At 45.2% G+C, this 24,770-nt stretch overlaps 2 protein-coding genes across 2 annotated transcripts in view; one reads left to right on the top strand and one right to left on the bottom strand.

Annotated features, from left to right (window-relative positions):
* The window catches only part of LOC309523895 (patatin-like phospholipase domain-containing protein 7), an 87,818-nt gene that overhangs the window by 9,976 nt on the left and 53,072 nt on the right, over positions 1–24,770 (top strand). The window contains exons 10-23 of the mRNA XM_082208121.1: positions 7,037–7,108; positions 9,059–9,146; positions 10,159–10,241; positions 12,363–12,451; positions 12,575–12,715; positions 13,362–13,521; positions 14,351–14,431; positions 16,398–16,526; positions 17,419–17,499; positions 19,124–19,265; positions 20,148–20,225; positions 21,206–21,312; positions 22,253–22,411; positions 23,382–23,459. Of these exons, the coding sequence (XP_082064247.1) occupies positions 7,037–7,108; positions 9,059–9,146; positions 10,159–10,241; positions 12,363–12,451; positions 12,575–12,715; positions 13,362–13,521; positions 14,351–14,431; positions 16,398–16,526; positions 17,419–17,499; positions 19,124–19,265; positions 20,148–20,225; positions 21,206–21,312; positions 22,253–22,411; positions 23,382–23,459 (1,488 nt within the window). The remainder of the gene's footprint in view (positions 1–7,036; positions 7,109–9,058; positions 9,147–10,158; positions 10,242–12,362; positions 12,452–12,574; positions 12,716–13,361; positions 13,522–14,350; positions 14,432–16,397; positions 16,527–17,418; positions 17,500–19,123; positions 19,266–20,147; positions 20,226–21,205; positions 21,313–22,252; positions 22,412–23,381; positions 23,460–24,770) is intronic.
* MRPL41 (mitochondrial ribosomal protein L41) lies at positions 1,680–3,022 on the bottom strand. The gene has a single exon (XM_082208120.1). It carries the CDS (start codon positions 2,586–2,588, stop codon positions 2,181–2,183), a length of 408 nt encoding a protein of 135 aa, XP_082064246.1. The 5' UTR covers positions 2,589–3,022; the 3' UTR covers positions 1,680–2,180.

Here is a 24,770-nt window from a genome sequence, read left to right as displayed (position 1 = left end):
ACTCATGCATTTCCATATCACAGAAGTGAACAACACCAGCAACAATCAGTGCTAAGAGTGGGGTACTTGCCTGAAACCCTGATATGGCCCTTGCAAGTTCCTCAATGCTGCATAAATTCATGCTGAAGGAGACTTGTAATTTGAGACACTACAATGTAGGGTGTTTGTGTATAAATACGCACATCAGTATTGTAAACAAAATTAAAAAAACATTTTTGATCTTTTTAAAATAAAGAGTGATGTCTTTTGTTGGTTACAACCTTCCAATTGTTCATTTTTTTAGTCTTTGGGTGTAGGACCTAAGTCAGGGGTCTGCAACCTTTAAGACAAAAAGAGCCACTTGGACCCGTTTCCGAAGAAAAATAAACTGGGAGTCGCAAAACCATTGCAACATTTAAAACAAATATATCTCCGGAGCCGCGATCTGACAGCAGGCGGGAAGGTGACGTCGGGACAGTGCGTGACTAACATGCGACGTCACAGCCAGTACAGCGCCCGCCACAGTGGGGAGTGTCGGGGTGCGCAATGCGCCTCCTCCCCTCGCTAGTATCTGCCCCAGAGCCGCAGCAAAGGTGTAAAAGAGCCACATGTGACTCCAGAGCCGCGGGTTGCTGACCCCTGACTAAGTTAATGTGAGTGTTGGGGTTATGTTTGTATTGTTGCTTGCCACCACGTGATGCCTTAAAAGGTAAAGGGACCCCTGACCATTAGGTCCAGTTGTGGACAACTCTGAGGTTGTGGCGCTCATCTCACTCTATGGGCCGAAGGAGCTGGTGTACAGCTTCCAGGTCATGTGGCCAGCATGACTAAGCCGCTTCTGGCAAACCAGAGTCAAATTAATGCTATAATTTTTATTTTATACATTTACATATTGCCTTTATTCCATTATAAAACCCAAGGTGGCATACTTAGTTCCACTCCTTCAGGCCCTCACCAAAGTCTTGTGTGCTTTCAGACAATGTCTCATGTGAGACATTAGCCCGCAAACTACCGGTAGTTCCTTGCTGCTGCAGAAGCAGACTGGCCCTTTCCTCCCTAATGGAGCAATGCACAGCAAGCCAGGCTTAATTGTGCTATTAGTGTGAGACTTGTACGTTGCTCAGTGAACCAATGGTGTAGCTGGCATTACTGCAACTGTAGTGGGCATCAGTTTTGATACCAAATATTTTAAAAATGAATAGCTTTTTTGCAATTCTCCACTTAATTCTAATTTACATTCAACAGTCTACTTACTATAATATAGCTCTGGTATTTTAACTGTAAATGATAATAAATTATATTTGGTGAGGCCAATGCTTCCACATTAAAAATAAGTCCTCCCATAACGATAATAATGGACTCCCAAGAATTATTTTCAGGAACACTGCTTCTAGAGCAGGATTATCCCATTGTTAAGTAGACTGTGTCACTTCAATCAATTCAGTGGTCAGGAAGACATACCTTGAAGGGCTTTCCTGAATAGGCAGCTTACCTAGTTGAAAGTTTATTGCCTGCTATGTAGCAAAACAAATGTTTAGAACCTATACAGCCATTTTGTGCAGAGAAAGAGAATGAGCCTCCACATTTTATAAACTCTTTATTTAAACAAAAATATGACCAATGTTTGCTGCCTGCTTCCTCAGTCTCTTTAATATCTATCTATGATAGGAGGCCTAGATTCACATGCCAACTATACATGCCAACTATACATGCCAAGCTATACATGCCAACTTCCAAACAATCCAGTAAAATTGTTCCACTGAGTAGCATTTCCAAAAACAACAGAAACGAAAACCACCAACACTTGGGACTTGCATAAATTCTTCCTGCTCTGCTTGCATGACTGTGTCCACAAGATTTGGTATGTGTGTGATGTATCCCTTATAGTTTTCCAACAGAGCAGCTGGCAAAACTGCGGTGCTCTTCTGGCTTTCTACATTCCTTGCTTGCTTGCCCAGACCTCTGAGATGGCTCAAGCATCAATGAAAAGAAAGCAGGAACTTATTGAAGATACCCCAGAGTTTCCACTTAGTTCCAATCCTTTGGTGTCTTGCTCCTTTTAAGAGATGAAATGTTTTGCAAAGAGTGAATACTTCAAGTGTTGTTTTTTTAACTTTTCTTAAATATTTTGTTGCTTAATAAATGTGTGGAAGTCCCCCCCCTTCACACCAGCTTTCCTTCCACTTGCAACCAACGCCGTCCTAGCGCACGAAGTTCTTGGGGAAGAGCTGAAAGAGTTTGCCTTCCTGGGTCGGCTCGAAGCCGTACTTCTCCAGCTGCTGCAGGTTGAAGGTACCGGCCTTGACGTCCTTCTCGATCTTGGAGGCGACCGTCTGTTGGAAGAGGGCGCGGGCCGTGAGGGGCTGCTCGCTGCCGGCGGGGGCCCGGTAGGAAACATAAGGCCTCAGCTTGAAGCCGCTCAGGTCCGGCACCACCAGGCGCGGCACCTTCTCCGGCACCAGCTTAAACTTTCGGTTGCGCGTTAGGTAGCCCAAGGGGTGCGCGCCGCGGCTCTTGTAGAAAGTGCGCGGGCCCCGCTTGCTCGTCCAGGCGGCCGTGCGGTCTGCGCCGCGCACCAGGCCCCGCGTCACTTCGCTCAACAGCCCCATGGATAGATAGGCAGGTGCTTGCTAAGGAGAAATGAAAGTACCCGAGCCTCGTTGATCTCTGGCCTACTTTACCTTACAGCACTACTCCCCCTTCTCTCAGGCACACATCAATGCCGCTCGTTCTCATTGGCTAATAAGTGCATAGCCAATCGCTGTCTTCCATATTTTCATTTCACCAATTAGGGGATTGGAGGGGAGGTCCAATTCTCTGACAGATTATTGGAGGGAAGGCTCGGGACCAATCAGAGTCAACATTTACTTAAAAGGGTCTCGGCCTGGAGGTTTCTAGGAAGGAGGGGACGCACAAGGATTACAACCTTAAGGATGATCGCAATTTTGATTGGCCAAGGTGACTGCTCTACTTGGGCTGATGGGAAATGTAGTCCCAAAAAAGTCAGAGAGCGCACAAGCTTGGGAAAGGTAACAAGTGTAGTACGAAACTTTCTGGACGGAAATGACGTTAACCCCCCCAAACGGAAGTAACCCCACTTGACCTCCGCTGTGAACTTTGCCCCTTGACACCGCCCCCGCCCGCAGGGCTCTCTCCTCAGGGAAAAGAACCGTTAGCGCCTCCTCCCCTTTTACTCCCCACCTTTCCATTCTCCCCTCCCCGGAGGCTGCTTTGGCTGCCTGTGGAGACCCAGCCATGGAGAGCGATGACATCTGCTCCTCCCCTCCGCAGGTACGTGGCCTCCTCCCTCAGCGCGGCGCCCTTGTCCGCGCTTCGTTTCCCTTCACGGGCTTCCTCTCCCCCCCACCCCGCATCCGCACGGCTTTAAAGGGCTCCCTTGAGAGAGCGGAGGGGGGCAGCCGTCGTCGAGGTTGTGGTGGTTGTTATTTAGGAGCGTTGGACCGGGGAAAATCTGCGTTCAAATCCTCATTCAGCCGTAGCCGCTCGATTGGGTGTCCTTTGGCCAGTCGTTCTCTTTTAGCCTACCTCACAGGGTTGTTGTGGGGATAAAGTGTGCATGTGCTTGTTGGCTGAGAGGTGAGGGGAGATCACTAATGGAAGTTACGTTGTTGTTCCATTTATATCCTGCTTATTTCACAAGATTTGTTTGTAGTAAAATGAATAAGACAATATTATTACCAGTAAAACATGTTTAAAAGCATTGAAAAGATAATTGAAAACAACGATAAGTTAAAAGGCAGATATCATTCCCTTCCTTTCAAGGAGTCCACGGTGACAGATACATCAGCCTATTATATAAGCAATTAAACGTTATAAAAACAGTTAAAAACACTCTCTGAACTAGTGGTGTTTGGGTTGCTATGAATAACATCATTCAGACATAGTTTCACTCAGCCATAGGCATTTTTGCACATGTTTTAAACTCCTCCTGAAAGTTAGTTACAAGGGAGACAGAAGCACCTCACCAGAGAGGGCATTCCACAAATGGGGAACTGCCACAGAGAAGGCCCTGCTATGGATCAATGCCAGCCAGGCAGTCTCAGCTTTACATATGTGGCAAAAAAATTTTTGGAAAAGGGCATGGGGTTCTGCGAAAAATGACTTTGGCAATCCCACCTGCCATTGAACCCAAAACAGTATACAATTTTGGCTTTCGGCAAGATTGCTGGAATGAACTCCTATGTAAGTTGCAGGTTTACTATACTATTGTATACAGTTTTCAAATTCAGAGGCTGTATGCTACTTAATGCAAGTTATTGAAGAGAAGCAGGAAAGGAAGTTGCCTTCAGGTCCTGCTTTAAGATTTTCCTGGAGGCAAGCGCCCTAACTTAGTGCTATAGAATGTGTGTTATATCCAATATTGCTTCTGTTCAGAATAGGTTCATTGAAATTGATGGGCATGACTAATATTGATTTCAGTGGGTTCACTCTGAGTGGCTAGTTACAACCTTGTTGTTTGTATGCAGAAGGCCTTAGGTTCAATCCTTGGAATTTCCAGTTAGGCCGAGAAGGACTTTGGTCTGAAACCCCAGAGATCTGTTGCCACTTAGTGTAGGCACTACTAAGCTGGGTAGACAGATGGCCTGATGTGGTGTAAGGAAGCTTTTCATGTCTCTGTGAACTTTAGATCTGATTCATGATTCTCTTAGGTCCTTAAAGGGTGGCTCTATCAGCTGCCATTAGCCAAACCTCCATGTTTCATGATGGTCTAACGAGGAATAGTTCAACTCAGAGTACTTGATCCTGGGATCATAAAACTGGGGAGAATATTGCATTCAATCCTTGCTTGTGAACGTCATTGAAGGCATTTGTATGGTCTCTGTTAGAAGAAAGCTGGTGCTCTAGTTGAAATTTGGATCTCATACAGCCAGAAAGTTGTCACTTCCCAGGGAGTTGTTGTTTATTTCTATAACACTGCTTAATATACCAATTCATTTGCAATATCACTTATCCTGAGGCACCCACACTTGGCTGCCCATTCACCATTGTGAGAGCATAGAGAGTAACCCCTGTCTTCTGTTCTCACATTTGAATACTGTCCAGAGGCATTTCTGCTGTCTAGGTGTGCTTAGAGGAGGGATAGGGAACCTGTGGCTCTCCAGATGTTGTTAAACTCCCACTAGCCCCTATCAGTATGGCCAGTGGTCAGGGATGATGTGGGCAATGGGCCCAACATTATTGGAGGGTCACAGCTTCCCCATCCCTTGCTTATTGGTTCCACTGTTGATATCCCTATTTTGGTTCTTGTTCCCCTCTTGCTTCCACCCACCTTTCAGATGGTCCTAATCTTTTTGCTCTTGTATTTTAATATGTCAAATGTCCCATGTTTCATCTGTTAGGGACTACTTTTGTTTACACTGAAAATGCTCCCCCTATGCTGTATGAACCTGCTTCTGATGTGTATCACATATGAACCTAAAACTGAAGTTTGCTTTCTAACTGTCTTGGTGTGATGGCCACAATGTCTTGCCATCCAAGAAAGTGGAACTCATAACTTTGTTTACTGATGGTTTGCTTACTCATGTTACTCAAAAACTGTACTTGCCCCTTTAGTGCTCTTTGGAATTGTCTTTGAGAATGCCTCTGACTGGCCAATCTCTTTCCTTTTTCATATTCCTCCTCAAAACCCACTTCTTCTGTGAATAATTTGGTATTTACCTGCTAGTAAATACTATGTCTTATGCTTGCTAAACCTACGTGCATGTAACTTCAACATTTGCTTATTCTTCCCTCGTATACATGTAACTGGAATAATTGCCTATTCTTCCCTGGTTCAGTGCTGCTTCCATTTCCCCCTCCCCCCTTGCCTCCGTTGTCTTCTTTGTGTGACTTTACAGATTTGTAAGCCCTTTAGGGCAGGGACCTGATATCTCACATTCAATAAAGTGCCATGCACAGAGGTGATATTGTATGATAATAAAACATACAAATGAATGAACCTAATGGTGTGAGTGTGTTTTCTGAGTGTTATCTTTTAGATCCAACTTACTGCTTGAGGAATATTTGGTTTCTAAATAAACATCCTGATATGTAAAATCTTGAGGCTTCCCCCCCCCCCCCACTTGCTGTTTGCTATCTTTTAGATCACGGGTGTCAAACACAAGGCCCGCGGGCCGAATCCGGCCCGCCAGACCTTGTCATGTGGCCCGTGTAGCCGCTGCCGGCCGCCAGCCTTCACCTTTTATTCTCGCTTTTTTTTTTTTGACACAAGAAAGCCGCCTCTTCAGCGCATGCGCGGCAGCCTACAAGCCAGAGAACGTCTGCCCTCTAGCGGCGCTGGCCGTTCTACACAGGAAACCTCCACTTTACATGCATTCAGGAAACCTCCACTTGTTTTTATATTGAGCGCATATTGAGTCCTATAGATACAACAGGCCCTTTGAGGGTGACCAAACTGCTGATGCGGCCCCCGATGAATTTGCGTTTGACACCCCTGTTTTAGATGAACAACTTGAAGCTATTCACTCTGTGTTTAGTACTATACACATTGAGGGTTAGTGTGTGTATTTACCATGCTAATTTGTACCAAGTCTTTGGGTGGGTCCAAAATAGCTATTTAGATCTTGTCCCAGGTCTCCATGCTGGAAGGGAAGGAGAGAACATCTTAAACTTGCTAACCTCCTTGTTCCAAAATCCAATCACTTCCTCATTTTTGATGAGGCATCCTTGGTATAGACCATAGCATAATAATAATACCACAGTGACTGTTCTAAACTCCAAGACAGCTGAGTACCAGCCATCAATTTTTTTTCCCATCCTGACTCCAGCATGAGAGGGGGACAACATCATTTAAGGCAGATGGTTCCTTTCTCTCCCTCCCTAACACAACATTAAAGCAACTATGAAAGCATTAGCACAGGGTCTGATTTTCCAACTACTTGGATTCTTTTACTCTCAGGGAATGGCTCTAGTTCTCTTTAACTAGAGAGCTCAGCCAACATGTGCTTTGTAAACTCTCATTTAGACACTCATCTCTGGGGGATGGGGAGCTGTTGCCTTCAATCTGTGTTATACCCTTGGTGTTCTTGTCCTTTAGGTCAACTCCTCAAGTTTAGACCTAAGAACGCAAGTTCTTCAGTTCGTACAAGATCGAATGCAGACTACTATGGTAACGTTTGAGCCTGTGTGTTTGTTTAATTTGGATGCTTCTGAAAGGCACCAAAGAGCTTAACTGGGTCTTGATCTGGCTTCAGGTTTCTTTTATGCAGTGTCTTGCACTCCCCATTTTTCATGCCATCTTACGTATTAAGGTAGCTATGTTGCTTTGTGTCTCCTCAGTGGTGTAGTGGTGGCTGGTGCACATTGGAACTGGTAGAGCAGAAGGCAAGGAGCCCAATAGTAGGTGGAGCCAGAGCCAATGAGACACAGAACCAGCCAATTCTCGTTTTGTCCTTCTCCTCCTGAATTGGTTCCAAAAGGGCAACACTGAGACTTAGGAGGATGACATAGCTGACAGGCAGTGCCATCCCCTGGACTGGTTGTAAGTAAGAAGGCAGGACACATGAGGGCTGTCTGGGCAGACTGAGGTTCATGAGGCTGTGCCTCATTTGCTCTAATGCACCAGCCTTTAGTATGGTAACTTAATCATAAGTTCTTTTGTGGGAAAGCTGAGGAGTGTTATGACTTACTCTTTTTTTTGTGGCCCACATTGTAACTGGGCTTGGTGGCCAGCTCAAAACGTTTAAGTCATGACATTCTACCAAGAGGAGGCTTGTGTGCAGCCTTCAAGCTGGGGCTTTCAAAATGTAGCACAGGGTCAGGGACAGTCCCCTGAATCACATTCAGAACTAACCTAAGAAAATTGCTGGATCAGACCAAAGGCCTATTAGGTCAGGATTCTATTCTCATGGTGTTCAGATGCCTGTGGGAAGCCCGCAAGCAGCATATGGGTAGCAGTGCCCTCCTGCTGCAGTGTACCCCATTCATAAATATTTAGAGGCATACTGCTTCTGATCATGGTGGTGACACACAACCATCATGGCTAGTAGCCATTGCTAGTCTTATTCTTCATAAATATGTCTAATCATAAGAACGTTACATGAGTCTGCAGCCGGAATAGGCCATTGGTCTGTCTTGTCCAACATCCTGTTCTTCCAGTGGTCAGCCAGATGCCTGTGGGGAATCCCACAAGCAGGACCTGAGGAAAAGAGCAATCTCACCTTCTGCTATTTCTAGCAAATAGTGTTCAGAAGCATACTGCCTCTTACTGTGGAGGCAGAACATACCCACCATGGCTAGTAGCCATTGATAGAATTATCCTCCATGAATTTGTCCAATCCTTTTTTAAAACCATCCAAGTTTGTGGCCTTTGCTGCCTCCAGGAGGAGCACACTTCATAGTTTAATTATACATTGCACAAAGAAGTACTTTCTTGTATCTGCCCAGAATGTCCTAACATTCATCTTTATTGGATGTCCACGAGTTATAGTGTTATGAGAGGAGAAAAAAATTCTCTGTCCCCTCTTAAAGCTATCTCAAATTGGCAACCTGTCGTTATGAAGGCCATAATTTCACACAGTGTGAAGAAGTGCTTCTTTTTTCCTGACCTGAGTAAACCAACATCCCTGCCCTGCCCTCCAGTTCTAAGGCTGAGAAGGATGGCTGAAACTTGTCACACTCACCAAAGCACAACAGCACAGTCAATTCTGACAGTCAGTTATGAAAAGGTATTTAGAGGGGAAGTGCAAAACTGAAGATGACAAAACAATAAATATAGGGTTGTATCCAATAATGGCCTAAGTGTCACATGTCACTGGCATTTGATTCCCAGAAGGTTGCCCAATAGGGAATGCAACCCTCTGGATGAAAAATGTTATCCACCATGTTTCAGAAAGACAGATGTGTAAATGACCCTGACACCTCTCTTGATGAAGGATGGTTTAGAAATCACACTTTAAATAAATGGAGCAAATAATAATTAGTTGTTTGGTTGACTTTGCCAGCTGCAACAGATGTTTTCCTCCCCAGAAACGTTGTGTTCCTAGTACGGCTTGAGGAAAGGGCTTAGGTGGAGAAGAATGTCAATGCCTAAGACTCCCCTTGTCTCTTCTTCCCACAGTTAACTGGAATAATCATTGGTGCAACAGTTGCCCTGCTGCTCATTGGGATCGCTGTGTATTTTGTTTACAGGAAGGTGAAGCAATCAAGTAAGTCGGATCACTTTGGTTGAGAGCTGACGTGCTGTCATAGAATTTGGGGGGGTTTGTGTGCAGTGTGATCCCATATTAATGCTCAAAAGAGCATGTCAATAAAGCACAGAGCTCCACCACCTACTTGTTGAGTAAGTGTGGGATTGAGTCCAGCTTCTCTTCAGGCCAGAGGAGGTTTCAGTGCTCCCCTTCGGTGCTTTTTATCTACTCAAGATGTGCAGCTAACAAAAACATGCTGTGAATTCTTACTATAGGGGTAACATGAAAAAGCAAACAGCATACTACTTCTTACTTTCTTGTCTTCTTATCTACTCTCTGTTTATGATCAAAAATAGGGGTGGGGAACTTGTAGCCCTCCAGATGTTGTTGAACTACAACTCCCATCATCCCTGACCCTTAGCCATTCTGGCTGGGGCTGCTGGGATTTGGAGTTCACACCTCTGGAAGTAGCATTAAAAACCATCCTATTAGGAGCATGCCCTGGAAGTGTGCTTTCATCATAAACTATGGAAACGTGGTGGTAGGGTCTGGCCTCATTGGGCACCTGGAGCTTGGCTCATGACTCCTCCATGCTGGTGGTCCTGCCTCTTTGCCTTGCTGATGGCACCTGTGTACCTGCCCTTTTCTGAGCATGTAGGTGGTAACAAGAGTGAGGAAACAACACCCTCCATGTGCCTTGGTCTCTCCATCTGGGCAGTTTTATGGATTGGGTCCAGAGGAAATAAGCAAGCAAATAGGCGGTAATGACAGTGGTCAGGAGGATGTCTACTGAGGGCATCTTGTCAGAAGCCCCCCCCAAATGTTGGAGCCTACAAACATCTCAAAACATAAATGGGCCTCTCAACATTCTGCCCCAGGGGGAGAGGTTAGAGTATATTGGCCTGACATTTCTCTCCATCCAGGGCAGTGGCTTAGCTGTACAGGGGTAAGCGGGCAAGCTGCGCTTGTGTGTTTTAGGCTCTCACTCTTCACAAAGGGACTACAGGATGATGAGCCTTCTCTCTTTCAGAGCAACCTCAGCCACATGTGCCTCAGTACAGGTTCCGTAAGAGAGACAAAGTCATGTTCTACGGCCGCAAGATCATGCGCAAGGTAAGGTTGCTGGTGACCAGCTGGAGGCTAACAGCAAGCTCAGACTGATGATGCTCTTGTCTTGACATGGGGCTGGCCTTTGCTGGGTTCATCATGCATGTTTCTGTCCCTGCCCCATATCTCTTCTAGAGGTAAAAAAAGTGCTGAAAGATTGGCTTTGTGTCTGTGTGCTGTCCTGGTGAATTGCACTTTGCTCTCCATTGACTCTGCTATAATACTTCTGCAAAAAGTCCAGCACCCAGCCCTGTAAAGCACTTTTCAGTAGGACACCTCTGAAAGGAGGGTGGGGAGAGTCTTTTGAGTTTATATTCAGCCCTTGTAACTTAACTACGGAAAGCGTCACAGAGAACTCTTAGAATTATGAAGGGGAGGGAGTTTGTAGTTGCTAAGTAACCAGCAACATTATTAATCTGATTGCACACATACAGTGGCACAGGGGAGAATACAGGAGGATCGTGCACAGACATGTATCCCTGGGATTCCCATGAGTTTCCAGGCCCTCTGAATGCAGAATGTGATAGAACTCAAATTGGCAGCTAGAGGGAATGACGGCTGCTTCAACTACAGTGGTGCCTCGCAAGACGAAATTAATCCGTTCCGCGAGTCTCTTCATTTAGCGGTTTTTTCGTCTTGCGAAGCAACCCTATTAGCGGCTTAGCGCTATTAGCGGTTTAGCGGCTATTAAAGGCTTAGCGTCTATTAAAGGCTTAGCGGATTAGCGGCTAAAAGGCTATTAGTGGCTTAGAAAAAGGGGGGGGGAGCGAAAAAAAATCGGAACACTTGCAAGACATTTTCGTCTTGCAAAGCAAGCCCATAGGGAAAATCGTCTTGCGAAGCAGCTCAAAAACGGAAAACCCTTTCGTCTAGCGGGTTTTCCGTCTTGCGAGGCATTCGTCTTGCAGGGCACCACTGTACTAAATCCCCCAAGTTGTTAAATCTGGGAGCTCAGCAGTCAACCATGAAGCGCTTCTGAAATCCACATCAGTGTTTCTATTGGTAGATTTTTTTTATTAGGGCAGAATGAGCCTGGGAAAATAGGTTAGTAGATTTGCCATGGCAGCCTGCTTTCATTTGCAGTACACATGGCACTCCAATAGATGGTGCTCAATATATTACCATTGTTGCAGTTCCAAGCAGATGCCCTTGGTTGCGAAAGGACCCCCTTCGCAGGTAACGGTTTGCCGACATGCTGCTGAAATATCATCTATCAATAATGCACACGAAGGAGAAATGTCCTCTAATGCTGGAAACTCAGTTATGCCTCCAAAGCCATGGATAGAGAGCGTTGTTTGGAAGGAACATGTCAAAATCAAACACACTGCAAATATAAGGCCTTAATCAACCTTGGTCAGCCTGGTACACTCTAGAGGTTTTGGATTACATCTCCCAGCAGCCACAGCATTCACCAGGGAGTTATTTCTTGAATTATCACAGCTATAAAACTTTACCATTCCATCGCTGGGCTTCTCATTCTTTCGAGAAGGGCTGTACCTCAGTGGTATGCATGAGGCCCCAGTTCAATCCTTAGCGGCATCTCCAGCTAGGATTTAGATAAGACTTCCCGCCCGAAACCCTGGGGAGTTGTTGCCAAGTCAGTATAGACAATACTGAGCAAGATCTACCGGTAGTCTGACTGGCAGCTTCCTATGTTCATTCTTCCAGTTTGCTCCACCATCTCTTCTTTCTGCAGTTTTCTGCCATCTCTTTTTTTCTCTTTCTGTTATAAGTTGGACCAGGTTGTGCATATCTCAGTTAGGTTCATTCCTTTTAGTGAGTCTACTCTGAGTAGAATTGAGTTGGATGCATTTCTCTGTCTGGAACTTTAGATCAAGGAAATGTCCTGTTTTCCGTTTTTTGCTTACCACCATTGTTTCAGTCCTTTCTTTATTTGTACCAGGGACAGGCTGAGGCTCTAATGCCTTGGGGTTGACTCCAATTAAGTTCTCCTTGTGGTAGACACATTAAAATGAATGGATCTTAGTTAGACCTACTTAGGGTAGATTTATTGAAACTAACACTGAATAGAGCCCGTGGTAAAATCCCAGCTTGGTTGCCTTTTTCCTGTATGTTCCTCTGTGGGTTGAGATCTCTTTCCTTCAGGAAACCTTTCTTCCTTTCCAGGTTACAACTCTACCAAACTCTCTGGTTGGAAACACGGTCCCTCGGCAGCGGATGCGGAAAAGGGCCAAAGTATTGTCCTTGGCCAAGAGGTATTGGGGAATGCAGGGACCTGTGGGTTGTGTGAGTTTAAATGGGGAGGAAGAAGATGAAGGGACCTCTTTCCTCCGATGGCCTTGTTTCGAGGTGAACCAGTTCTGCTTTATTCCCTATAGGATCCTGCGGTTCAAGAAGGAGTCACCCACCCTGCAGCCGAAGGAGCCTCCACCCTCTCTGCTCGAGGCAGATTTAACGGAGTTTGACGTGAAGAATTCCCACTTGCCCTCCGAAGTCCTTTACATGCTTAAAAATGTCAGGTAAGGGCAAACGTGATGAGAGAGCTGGGCTGGTGGGGGCTGAAGAGAAGCAACTTCCCTACCATTAAAGAGTTTGCAGAAAGATTGGATTTGACATGTCCTCAGTTTGAGGAGAATAAGGATTGACACACCGGGACCATTTAACCAGCTTGCCATGCTTACCAGCAATGAGCAGGCCAGCCCCTCTAAGAAGTTCATTAGTGAGGCACAGTGGCAGCAATGTCTGCATCTTAACCCCTTGCATCTGGTTTTCTCCTAAAAATAGGCTTTGGGCTGCTCTCTAACTTAGACTAATAGAGGCCGCCGGTGAATCCTTCTGCTTTTGCCCCTGCTACAGGCAACTCTCTGTTTGCACAGGGGTTGCGATTTGGGTCATCACACATGTTGGCAAAGCATGTGTAAGCCCGCCCCACCCTTCCCTGCCCTGTACTGCCCCTGCCCCCTTCTGGGGGTTAAAAATAGTGCACGCATTGGCCGTCACTCGCCAATCAAAACACATGCAAAATGGTCACCACCTGTACTTTCAATGTAGCAGCTGCGGCAACCTCCTGTACCAGTGAGTTTCCCCCTCTATGGACTCATTGCTGTTTCAGGCCAGGAGCAGGATGACTGGTCCACAAGCTCCTTCTCATCTCTTTCCCTGCAGGGTCCTTGGCCACTTTGAGAAGCCTCTCTTTCTGGAGCTCTGCAAGCATATGGTTTTTGTCCAGCTGCACGAAGGGGAGTACATCTTTCGCCCGGGGCAGCTGGACAACAGCATCTACGTGGTACAGGACGGAAAACTGGAAGTCTGCATCCAAGAAAGTGTAAGGATAGCTGACAGGTCATCAACATACATGGCCAAACACTGCCAGTTAACACAGTATCGAGCAGTAAAGCATATTGGATAAGGAGCAAATAATAACAAAGTCCCCTCTTTGCTTGGCAGAGTCAGAGTAGACACTACTGGGCTGCGGCAGGTGGAGGCATGCTCTGACCTAGTGTAAAGAAACTTCTAATTTTTCTGTTGAGAGGCCCGCTGGCTGTATGATCGGTAGCTACCAAAGTTCTGCCTGTCTTCGTTTAGATCTCATATAACCCCTGTTTTAAAACAGCTGCACTGGTTTGCTAGTTCATTTCCAGGCCCAATTCAAGGTATTTAGGTTAGTGTTTAAAGCCCTAAATGACTCAGGCCCCAAATACCTGAAAGGCCGCCTTCTTCCCTACAGACCCTATTGGGTGATAAGATCAACAGAGATTACTCCCTTAGTTGCTCTTTAGTTTTGGCCTGCAAGAGGGTATTCTCTGTGGCAGCCTTCCCACAGAGATGTACCTGGCACCTTCATTATATAGCTTTTGGCAAAGACTAATAAGAATGAGGCGTCTTCCCATCCTTGGGGTGGTGGTTATGCCTCCTAGGTCCTGCAGAGTGTGGGTGTTGGGAGCAAGTCCCATAAGCATATGCCAACCTGAACTTTGTGTTGAAAGTTGCCTCAGCCACAGAGTTTGTGTCTGCCTTATTTCTTTTGCTTTTTTATTACATGCTTTTCAAGGCCAGTCACTCCTAGAGACACCACAGAGGTCTTTGAACTTAGCTTGTAATTTTGTAGCTGAAATGTGGTCTCATTCTCTCCCCCCCCCCCCAAACTGCAATAGGATGGCACAGAGGTGGTGGTCAAAGAAGTCTTGGCGGGAGACAGTGTCCACAGCCTCCTCAGCATATTGGATGTCATCACGGTAAGCCAAAGCCCATGACTCTGGCTCCTGGATGTCTTTATCCTTTGATACAAAAGTGGGGAACTATAGGCCCAGGAGCTGAATGTGACCTTCTAAATCTCTCTGGTTCTGGGACTGTTTCAGGCCACATCCCTCACCAGCCTTGTGTTACCCTCTCCTTGAGTGTTTGCCTGATCATGCTTTTCATTTGCTTGGATGGAGACTAGAGAGGGGTGTGTTTGTGAGTGAACTTTAGGCTTGTAGAATTCTCCCCCCCCCCTTTTTCTTCTTCCTCCTCCTCCTCCTGGATCACTTAGGAGGTTTATTTTGACTTTGTGTGTTAATTTGCAAAAAAAGTTAGACTGCTGAATGTTTTTCTTGCCTAGATGTAGTCATCGGGTCATTTGTGGCTCCTTTTTGACTTGGAAGGGAGAACATGTACTCAGTTTCTTTAATTGTGTGCATTTTACCCTCATAAATTTGCCACAAAGCAAGGCTGGACTCGCCATAGGCAAGTGATGCTCTTCCAGACTACATCACATAGCCCAAATGTCTGCCTGGTGTGTTTAAGATAAGTGCATTACTCTAAGCAGCCCTCTGCAAGCCAGAGTCTTTCGCCTCTTTCTCCCTTTGGAGCTGCCAGCAGGGCTTAAAAACTAAGCCTCCCAAGTTCCTGCCCTGGGTTGTGCTTTTTAAAAACAAAACAAAAAAACCTTATGTAATTAAGAATCGATCAGCCAGTTGGGAGCTGGGCAGGATTACTCAGCTGGATTACTTTTTGTTTCCCTTCACTAGCTGTGGGAAGAATGTGCTCTGAAGAGAGTTTTTTTCTTGGTGTGGGGTGTGATGCTAGGGGATTCAGGGGTTAGATGCTAGGAAGGTCTGATGATAGTGGAGGCAGAAAGGAGAGAGGGCTTACAAATAAGTACAAAAGAAGCTGCTTTCAAGTAGTGCCAGCTGATTACAGTTTTTGGGTTAGGGAAGGGATGTTGCTATTATTTGTATTGTTTTTCTGTTCCTTATTCATTTATATACTGTATATATACCAAAATGGCTTCTAAGCAGGTTTTTCCCCCCTTCCAACTATAGTATCAATTAAAATACATGATAACAATTCCATTGGGGGCACTATAACTTCCTTAATTTAACACACACAAGAAAACAAACTATTTAAAAAGTTTGTTTGTTTGTTTATGACATTTATATCCCACCTTTTCCCTACAAGAATCTCAAGGTGGTACACGTGGTTCTCTCCCTCCTCATTTAATCCCCACAACAGCCCTGTATCTTCCAGGTCCTATTCTGACACTCTGACCATTGCACAACACCAGCTCTCAAAATCCATTCCTCAATACATAAACTCCACATGGACTGGTGGCAGCCCTCTAGAGTTTCAGGATTGAACCTGGGACCTTCTGCATGCAAAGCAGATCCTGTACCACTGAGCTACGACCCCTCCCCAGTTATTTCAATAATGATAATTATGATAACAACAATTAAAGGTAAAGGGACCTCTGACTGTTAAGTCCAGTTGCACTGGACTGATTGCTGTTCGCGCATGCGCAAGAGTGGCGATTGCCATTCACACATGCGCAGAAGCAGGCAATCGCCACCCGTGCACAACGGCGCCTCTCCCAGCGACCTGTTTCGACCTCTGGACAGACCTCCGGAATGGATTATGGTCGCAAATAGAGGTTCCACTGTATTTCCTTTTTGTCAATAATTGTAATGTATATTTTATGTTATTTGTAAATGTTTTATTTACAATTAAGCAGCATGTACATTTTTGCAATAAATAAAAATACAAAATTACTGCATAAATATTTATTGTTAACATTTGATTTAAATGGTACTGAACCTGTTTCCCAGATTTACCAAAGTGTTAAGTGGAATACTTGTTAAGGGAATACTTCATTTTAATTAGAGTTCTCTCAAATTCCTGGAAGGGCAAGGCATAAAGTTTTACATGAAATGTCTTCCTTGTTAGGGTCATCCTGCCCCATATAAAACAGTTTCTGCTCGGGCGGCGATGCCTTCGACGATCTTGCGCCTCCCAGCCAATGCCTTCCAGGACGTCTTCCAGAAATATCCTGAGACCCTTGTTAGAGTTGTGCAGGTGAGGCTGGTGTTGTTATGGGAGGGAGTCCTCTTAGCTTTAAGGCAGGTATGGGGAATCTTTGGCCTTCCCATCATTGTTGCTTAATTGCTGCTCCCATCAACCCTAGCAAACATAGCCAGTAGCCAGGGGTGATGGGAATTGTACTTTACTAACATTTGAAGGGCCACAGGTTTTCCACACCTGCTTTAGAACAATGGGTGTGGAAATGGCCTGAGAGTGAGGCAGGGTGTCTGCCATAAGTGTCCGGATTGGAGGCAACGACACAAAGATGTACTGTATTTTTCTGTGTATAAGATGCCCCCATGTATAAGACACCCCCTGTTTTTGGGGACTCCAATTTAAGAAAATGTGGGGAGATGGCCCAGAGTTGTTCAACTTTGCGGGGGGGGGGGGAGGAGGGTTGCCCAGAGTTGTTGAGCTTTTTGGGGAGGGTTGCACAGAGTTGTACACTAAGGGTCTGCCCGATCGCCACCAACAGGTGGCAAACGCACGCACAATTGCCACAGCGGAAGCCAATCCACAGCAGTCCTTGCTGCAGCCACAAATCATCCACCCAATTGCCGCTGACAACCTCCTGCTCGTGGCTGCAAACATTCATCCGTCCCCACTCTGCACTATCCGTGTATAAGACGAGCCCCTATTTTGAAGATTATTTTAAAGTAAAAAACCATCATTTTATACACGGAAAAGTACAGTAGGTTCCTTGGGAAGTTCTATCCCCTTTTCCTCTTGGGGGCAGGGAGGTGAGATATGAAAATGCCCCTGTGCTCTTCTGAGAATCCATCTCAATTCCTCTCTCCAGAAACAGACTTTGAACCTAACTATAGTCAGGGTTTTCCTTGAGTCCAGGTGTGGACCATTTGTCTGTACTTGATCCTCCTGCTCTTAGATAATCATGGTGAGGCTCCAAAGAGTGACCTTCCTGGCGTTGCACAACTACCTTGGACTGACCACTGAACTCTTCAGCTCTGTAAGTGAAGACTGCTCAATTAGAAGCAAAGAGAATTATATACTTCCAGTCAGGCAAACACCAGCTTAGTCTCATTTTTTGTACTGAGACCCAGCATGATTCAGTGGTTGTTATTTGTTTGTTTAAAGCATTTTTATGCCATACCAGCTCCTGAAAGAGCTTGCCTAAAATAAGTGCAGTCAAGACTGTGCCTGCCCACAAACTTGCATTTTAAAATACACAATGCAAAAAGAAAATCGGGGCTGGGGGCTGGGTGGGGAGGATAAGATGCAAACTTGGAACCTGTTCTTAGAATTACTGTTGGACTCAGGTGGAAGAGACTTGGGTTCTAATCACTGTGTGACCCTGAAGACCTTATTTCTCTACCTAGTCTACTTCACAAAGCTTTTATGGGGATAAAATAGTACCATCACCACCACCCAGTGGATGTTAAGGAAATAAGAAGAGCCTTGCTGGATCAGAGCAATGTTCCAGCTCATCCAGCATTCTACTTCCTGCAATGGTCAGCAGGAAGCCTCTGAGAAGTCCACAAGCAGTGCAGGAAAGCAACAGCCATTCTCAGTTTTGCACCCTGGCAACTGAATACTACATGAATTTTTCTTGGTCCTCAAGCCCATGATCATCTTGAATTCTTGTGGCTGTGAGTTCCATAGATTAATTATTCCTTGTGTGAATAAGTCCTTTGTCTTGTCCATCCAGAACCTGCTACCAAACAATTTCATTGTCTGATGATGCCAGGTTCTGGCATCCTAAGGAAGAATGCAACTTTACACTTCACATGACATGTGCTTTTACGAAATGCCAGTCATGTCCCCCCTTACCTCTCCCAGCTGACTGGGGGTGAGACTCAAATGCAAGCAACAAACCCATGTAGAGACTTGTGCTAGGAAAAAGGTGTCATAGGAAGTGTTAATGAGCCATTTTCTTCCATTAGTGAGCTACAGAGCCCATGATGACTCCTATATTCCTTTAATCCAGGGGTGGCATACCTTCTGCATGTGCTCCCCTCCTTGGCCTAGTTTTATGCAAGTGGAGAAAAGCTCCACTTCAAGCAATCATTTCAGACCCCTGGCAAGAATGATTTGCCTCTTCTCCTGGCAGCAAATTCCCTGGGCAGGGCAGGTGAGAGAGAGAGAGAGAGAGAGAGAGAGAGAGAGAGAGAGAAGACTGTGGTTCCCCCTCCATCACCAGCAAGCAGATTAACTCCAAGGGACCCTGGCCCACAAGAGACTCCCCACCCCCCCAATTTGTGTTACAGTAGCTTTGGCTGAATCTGCTGCTTAGCCCAGAGAGTGATGTAGACACCCATTCCTCTGAGCACAGGCCATCAACGCCTGTGGGACATCCTACTGGTGTGAGATGAGGAGATACATTTTCCTTAATAGTTTTCAGTAGTATCATTGAGTTTAGGAACACAGCATAAGAGTCCATTAGGTGCAATAATGTCTATACTGACCACCAGGAGCAGCAGCTCTATGGTGTTTCAGACCAGGAGTCTCTCTCCAGGGATTGAGCTTGGAACCTTCTGCATGCAAAGCAGGTGCTCTATCCCTAAGCTCTTGGACTGTGGTGCTTCCTGATCTGAATGGTACCTTCTTGGGTCTCTGCATTCTGCCCCTGATAGGAGAGCCAGGCCATCCCACTGGTGTCAGTTGCGAGCGTGACCTCTGGTGCAAATGCTGGCAGAGCAGTGAAGAGGCAGGTGTCCAATCTGTCGGAGGAGGACCGGGTGGAGAAGCTGGAGAAAACAGGTTCTGTAGAGACGGGTAAGGATTACCTAAGTGGGAATTGCTCTTGGGAACAACCTTGAGGGACATGGTTTTTCAGCTCTGTGTCAGCAAATACTCCTTTTTTAACTGGGGGTGTGGAACCTTAGGCTTGGGACCTGGGGCAATTCAAGCCTCTTTATCTGCCCCTCAGGATTCTCTTCAGGTCAGGCTCCTCCCCTCATGCCACCCCTCTTCACCAGCCTTTCTTCATGCCCTCCTTGAGCTGCAATGTGTCCATGAACTCTGATGATAAAGTGCCAACTTCCTGGGGCCTTGGTTGCCAGAGCACCCACAAATTTCCCCATGAAGGGGCTGAACACCCACAAATTTCAGTGCCAGGGCCATGCATGCTGCGTGGCACCCACGGCCTCGGGCACCCACGGTCACAGGGCTAAGCTGGCACTCCTGGCTCTGATAATGCCTCTTGTTTGCCTGGCTAGAGAACAGATTGTGTGTGTAGAAACTAGCCTACTATAAAAAAGGTAAAATTGAAAGTTGTTGTTCTGCCCACTTTGTCTCTGGCCCTACCCACTGCTGGCATGTGGCCCTCGGAAATTTTCCCCGGAAGGTAATATGATCCTCAGGCTGAAAAATGTTCCAATTCCTCAGTGGTAGCAATTAAAACCATTCTGTTAGGAGCAGGCCCTGGGAGTGTGCTTCCACCATAGACTAGGGAAGGGTGGAGCCAAGGATAGGCATCATCCAGCACCTTCCGAGAACTGTGCTTTGGTAGGGGCTCCGCATGTGACTCTTCTGTGACTCTTAGTTCCCCTCCCTTTCCTCAATGCACCTGCGCATCAAGCCCACACAGCTGACCATGGAAGCCAGGCAAAAAGCAATTTGTTAGTATATTGTCTATTGTTGTGTTCTGTATTGCAGATGCAGGGAGGCCTTCCATATCTGAGAACCCTCTCAAAAGGAGCTTGTCCTTGACATCATCCTCTGGATATTCTGAAGGTGAGTGTGAACCATTGAGGGGGAAACAGCAGGTGTGGGGAGCTTCACCATGGCACTGAATGCCCCCTAAGTTCACTTCTTTTTAAAGAATTAAGATTTTACTGTTTTGTCATATTACTAAGCAACAAGATACAGTATAGTACAAAATATACACATTTTCTGTAGATTTGAGGTTGGCTTGTATAGGAGTTCAAATTGCTTAATTTGTCACATTTCCAGGTTCATGGCAGTTCCACTTCCCACATAGAATCACAGCAACCAAAGACCTTTGCAGTGCGGAGGAGCCCCCACCTTCTCCTTTTTTGCAATGAGCATAATAAAAATCTACCAGTTCACAAACAATGTGCCTTTTAGTTTCATCCCTTGCTATTTTCAGTTTAGTGGTTAATTTTTCTATCATCGCTAATTGCCAGATTTTTAAATATATATACCTTGCGGTCAATGCTTCACCCTCTAAAGATTTACAATAACTGTCTATCAGTAGCGTGGCTGTTCATAACAGAGGATCAGTACAATGCTTACAATGAAGTTTCATATTGTCTCCTTGGTTAAGATTAAGTGCTGCCAACTCTGGACCTTTAACCACGTTCTGCCCAGTTATCTCTCCAATTTCTTTGAGTACTTCATCCCAGAACATGACCACCTTATCACTGATCTGCCATATGTGCTGAAGTGAACCCAATGTCATGGTGGGCAGGGCCAATGTGGGCCTCTCTTCTGAGACCAAACTGATCCTAAAACCACTGCCACAGCCTTTAGCAGGGTGGGCCAAGATGCTGTAGATCCATGGTTCCCAAAGTGGGCAGTACTGCCCCTGGGTGGTGGTGGGTTTACCTAGGGGGCACTAAGAGGCAGGGGGGCACTGAACAGGGTATGGGGCACTGGGGATGTGTCTATGGGATCTAGGTGGTTGTGTCTAGAAATTGTTTGGGAACCACTATTGTAGAGGGTGATGTCTTCTCTCCATCTTCCCTCTGCAGGAAGCTTGACTAGCAGCAAGCTGGACTTGGACATGGCCTACGAGAGAGCCAGAGTTGCCTCTTCTTCCTCCTCTTCAGAAGTGCTTTCCAGCAATGTCACATGCAAGGTAGATTTTCGGAGCCTTCCTCCTCCTCCTCCTCCTCCTCCTCCTCCTGTAGAGGCATTGGCTAGCTTCACAGTTTTTCCTGCATCATGATTTTTGCATAGCACACACACATATCATGATTCACGATATATTGCTGGGTCAAAAATTATGAAACTGATATCACGGTATGGATTTCAAACTGGTTTTGGACAATATATCAATAAATCATGCAGCCATAACAATAGCATACCCATTAAGCTGCCCTCTGTATTTGCAGCGACTGGAAAGAACCAGTCCCTTTGTGGCCTTCACAATGTTTGGTGAGAAATTGCTGCCATTGCCTCTTGAATTGGATTGAGTGAAAGAAAGATTGAATCCTTTTGCCATTAAGCAGGGTCGCCATACAATGGTACCTTGGTTCTTGATTCTTGATCTTAATCCATTCCGGAAGTCAGTTCGACTTCTGAAATGTTTGAAAACCAAGGTGCAGCTTCTGATTGGTGCAGGGGTCCCAGAAACTATAGCTGACAGCTGCATCAGATGTTCAGCTTCTGAAAAAAGTTTGAAAACTGGAACACTTACTTCTGGGTTTTCGGTGTTTGAGAACCAAGGTGTTTGAGAATCAAGGCGTTTGAGAACCAAGGTACCACTGTATTTCAAAAAGTAAAAACCAGGACATCGTAAAAGTTGACTTGCCTAAGACCCAGTACAAAGTGCCACCCTTCAGAAATTCCCCCCAGGTATCAATTCCTGGTAATGTCCGGGAAAATCCAGACATATGGCAGCCCTACATTAAGCATTCTTTTGGGGGTTTACATGTAATGGGGGAAGTGAAGGTTAAGGAATGAAGCAGTTGCTAAGAAGTCCCATGCAGGGTTTTTGGCTTATGTGGCCACAGTGTGCCAGGTGGTACTCAGCACAGCATGGAAAATTTAACCTCTGGTGTTTCTTCTTCTTTAAGTCCATCTTGAAGAAGACGGTGACAGTGACAGAAATGCCCTCGGCCATCTTCCACTATACACAGGACCACCTCTCAGCCCAGGAGCCCAGTGCCAGGAAGCAGTCTGAGGCCATCTTAGAAGCTGCCAAGATGGACCTTTTAACCTTGATGAAGTTGGATGTGAGTCATGGCGAGGGCCAAACTGGGTTTGCATAATTCCACACTGTAATGAAAGGCAGTCCCGAGCGCAGCCATGGAGAAAATGTTTATCCAACCTCTGCTGGATGGGGAAATGAGCTTTGTCAAAAAGTGGCTTTAGTAATGATTTAAAAAAGCGGGGAGGAGATCTTTTCAACCTCCAAGAAATGTAGGATTTGCCATGCTTCATCCTTCAATCTCTTTTTAAACTTTGTAAGAAACATGACCTGCAATGAAATGTTCAGGGTTTCAGCTTTTTCATGCCCTTTTCCAGCATACTCCATTCCTTCCCTTCCTCCAGCAACACACAGTCAGCATTCTTCACTACTGAGCATGCTTAGTCCTCACTGACATGCTTTGAGTCGTTTCTTCTTCCCCCACCCAATGACTTTTTAAAATATTACCTGCAAACTCTGGGATTTTCCTCCAGGCCTGCTGATACCTCAGTCTCTGCACAGATGTGGGGTTTTTTTGCCTATGTAAGAGGGAGTTTGCACTGGTCTTCAACTGGTGGATTGGGACCCACTAGTGGGTCATGGCCTGATCTAATGTGTGGGTCACAACAGGAGGGCAATGTATGGTGGAATCTCAGCACAGCTGTGTGTGCCATCAGTGAGGAGAATGGAGCGGGGCCTTTGTGCCCAGTGTTGCATCACTCCCTGTCACTATCTGAGCCAGCACCCAGAACTTACTCAATTTGCTATGGCTTTTAATGCCACTGTCTGCAACAACCCCAGATTAAAATTTAGTGCCTAGGAATGTTGACTGTGGGTGTTTCCCTCCACTTCTTATATATGGCAAGTAGATTATTTTAATCCAAGTCCACACACCACAGTGAGCAACCAGGACATCTTGGGAACTTTACTAGCCAGGATGTTGTTACCTCTCCACATCGCGTTTGATTTGGCAGCTTTCAATTTGACTGTGTGTGTCTCTTTTATCACCCTCTTAGGACCCCTGCCTTTTGCATGGGAAAGTGACCCTGCATCAGGTTACCGCTGGGACAGTGGTGTCGAGGCAAGGTGACCAGGTGAGTCCTTGTATGCCACTTTCCTATGTGAGTCAAAACGCAGCTTGTGGGGAGCTTTACCTTCTCTGATCTCTAGGGTTCATTTTGAGTTGCCACTGTGCAGCCACATGAAGCTCCATTCAACCAGATCTTTTTTTTAAAAAAAATGATATTTATTAAAAGTTTAACAATTACAGAAAAAGAGAAAAAAGGAAGACAGTAAAAAGTTACAATACAATACATCAAAGGAAAATGAAAACCAGAATAAGAAAAAAAAATCAGTACATCGAAGCAAAAAAGCAAAAACGTTTAAAAACAAAAACATTTAAAAACACATCCAATATTCCATATCTTTACTTTTCATTTACTTGTTTCCTCGACCTCCTCACACCTCCCTTTTTGTATTCTAGTTCAGTTAACTATTTCAGCAAATTCTTTCCATCTTTCTCAATTTTTGTTCTATAATTTATCTTAACAGTCTATCCTTCAATTTTTCCATTTTTGCCCATTATCAATCAACTTTTACTTAATTCTTTATTACATTTCTGCTAAAACCATATAACTTCATTCCAACATCCTTCTAGCATTCATTAATTTTGCAATATTTCTGTAAATATACTTTAAATTTTTTCCAATCTTCTTCCACCGACTCTTCTCCCTGGTCTCGGATTCTGCCATTCATTTCCGCCAATTCCATGTAGTCCATCAGCTTCATCTGCCATTCTTCCCTGGTGGGTAGAACTTGTGTCTTCCAGTGCTTTGCAATAAGTATTCTTGCTGCTGTTGTAGCATACATAAAGAAAGTTCTATCCTTCTTTGGCACCAATTGGCCGACCATGCCCAGGAGGAAGGCCTCTGGTTTCTTCAGGAAGGTATATTTAAATACCTTTTTCATTTCATTATAGATCATCTCCCAGAATGCCTTAATCTTTGGGCATGTCCACCAAAGGTGAAAAAAAGTACCTTCAGTTTCATTACATTTCCAACATTTGTTATCGGGCAGATGATAAATTTTTGCAAGCTTGACTGGTGTTATGTACCACCTGTAAATCATTTTCATTAAATTCTCTTTTAAGGTATTACATGCCGTAAACTTCATGCCAGTGATCCATAACTGTTCCCAGTCAGCCATCATGATATTATGTCCAACGTCTTGTGCCCATTTAATCATAACAGATTTCACCGTTTCATCTTGTGTATTCCATTTCAACAGCAAGTTATACATTCTTGACAAATTCTTAACTTTAGGATCTAACAATTCTGTTTCCAGTTTTGTTTTTTTCCACCTGGAAGCCTAGTTTTTTATCCAAATTATATGCCTCCATTATTTAA

This window comes from Podarcis vaucheri, assembly GCF_965113315.1.
Source record: "Podarcis vaucheri genome assembly, chromosome: Z".
NCBI classification, from domain to species: domain Eukaryota; kingdom Metazoa; phylum Chordata; class Lepidosauria; order Squamata; family Lacertidae; genus Podarcis; species Podarcis vaucheri.
The sequence above is the reverse complement of the archived record's forward strand: the minus strand, read 5'-3'. Positions and strand labels throughout refer to the sequence as shown.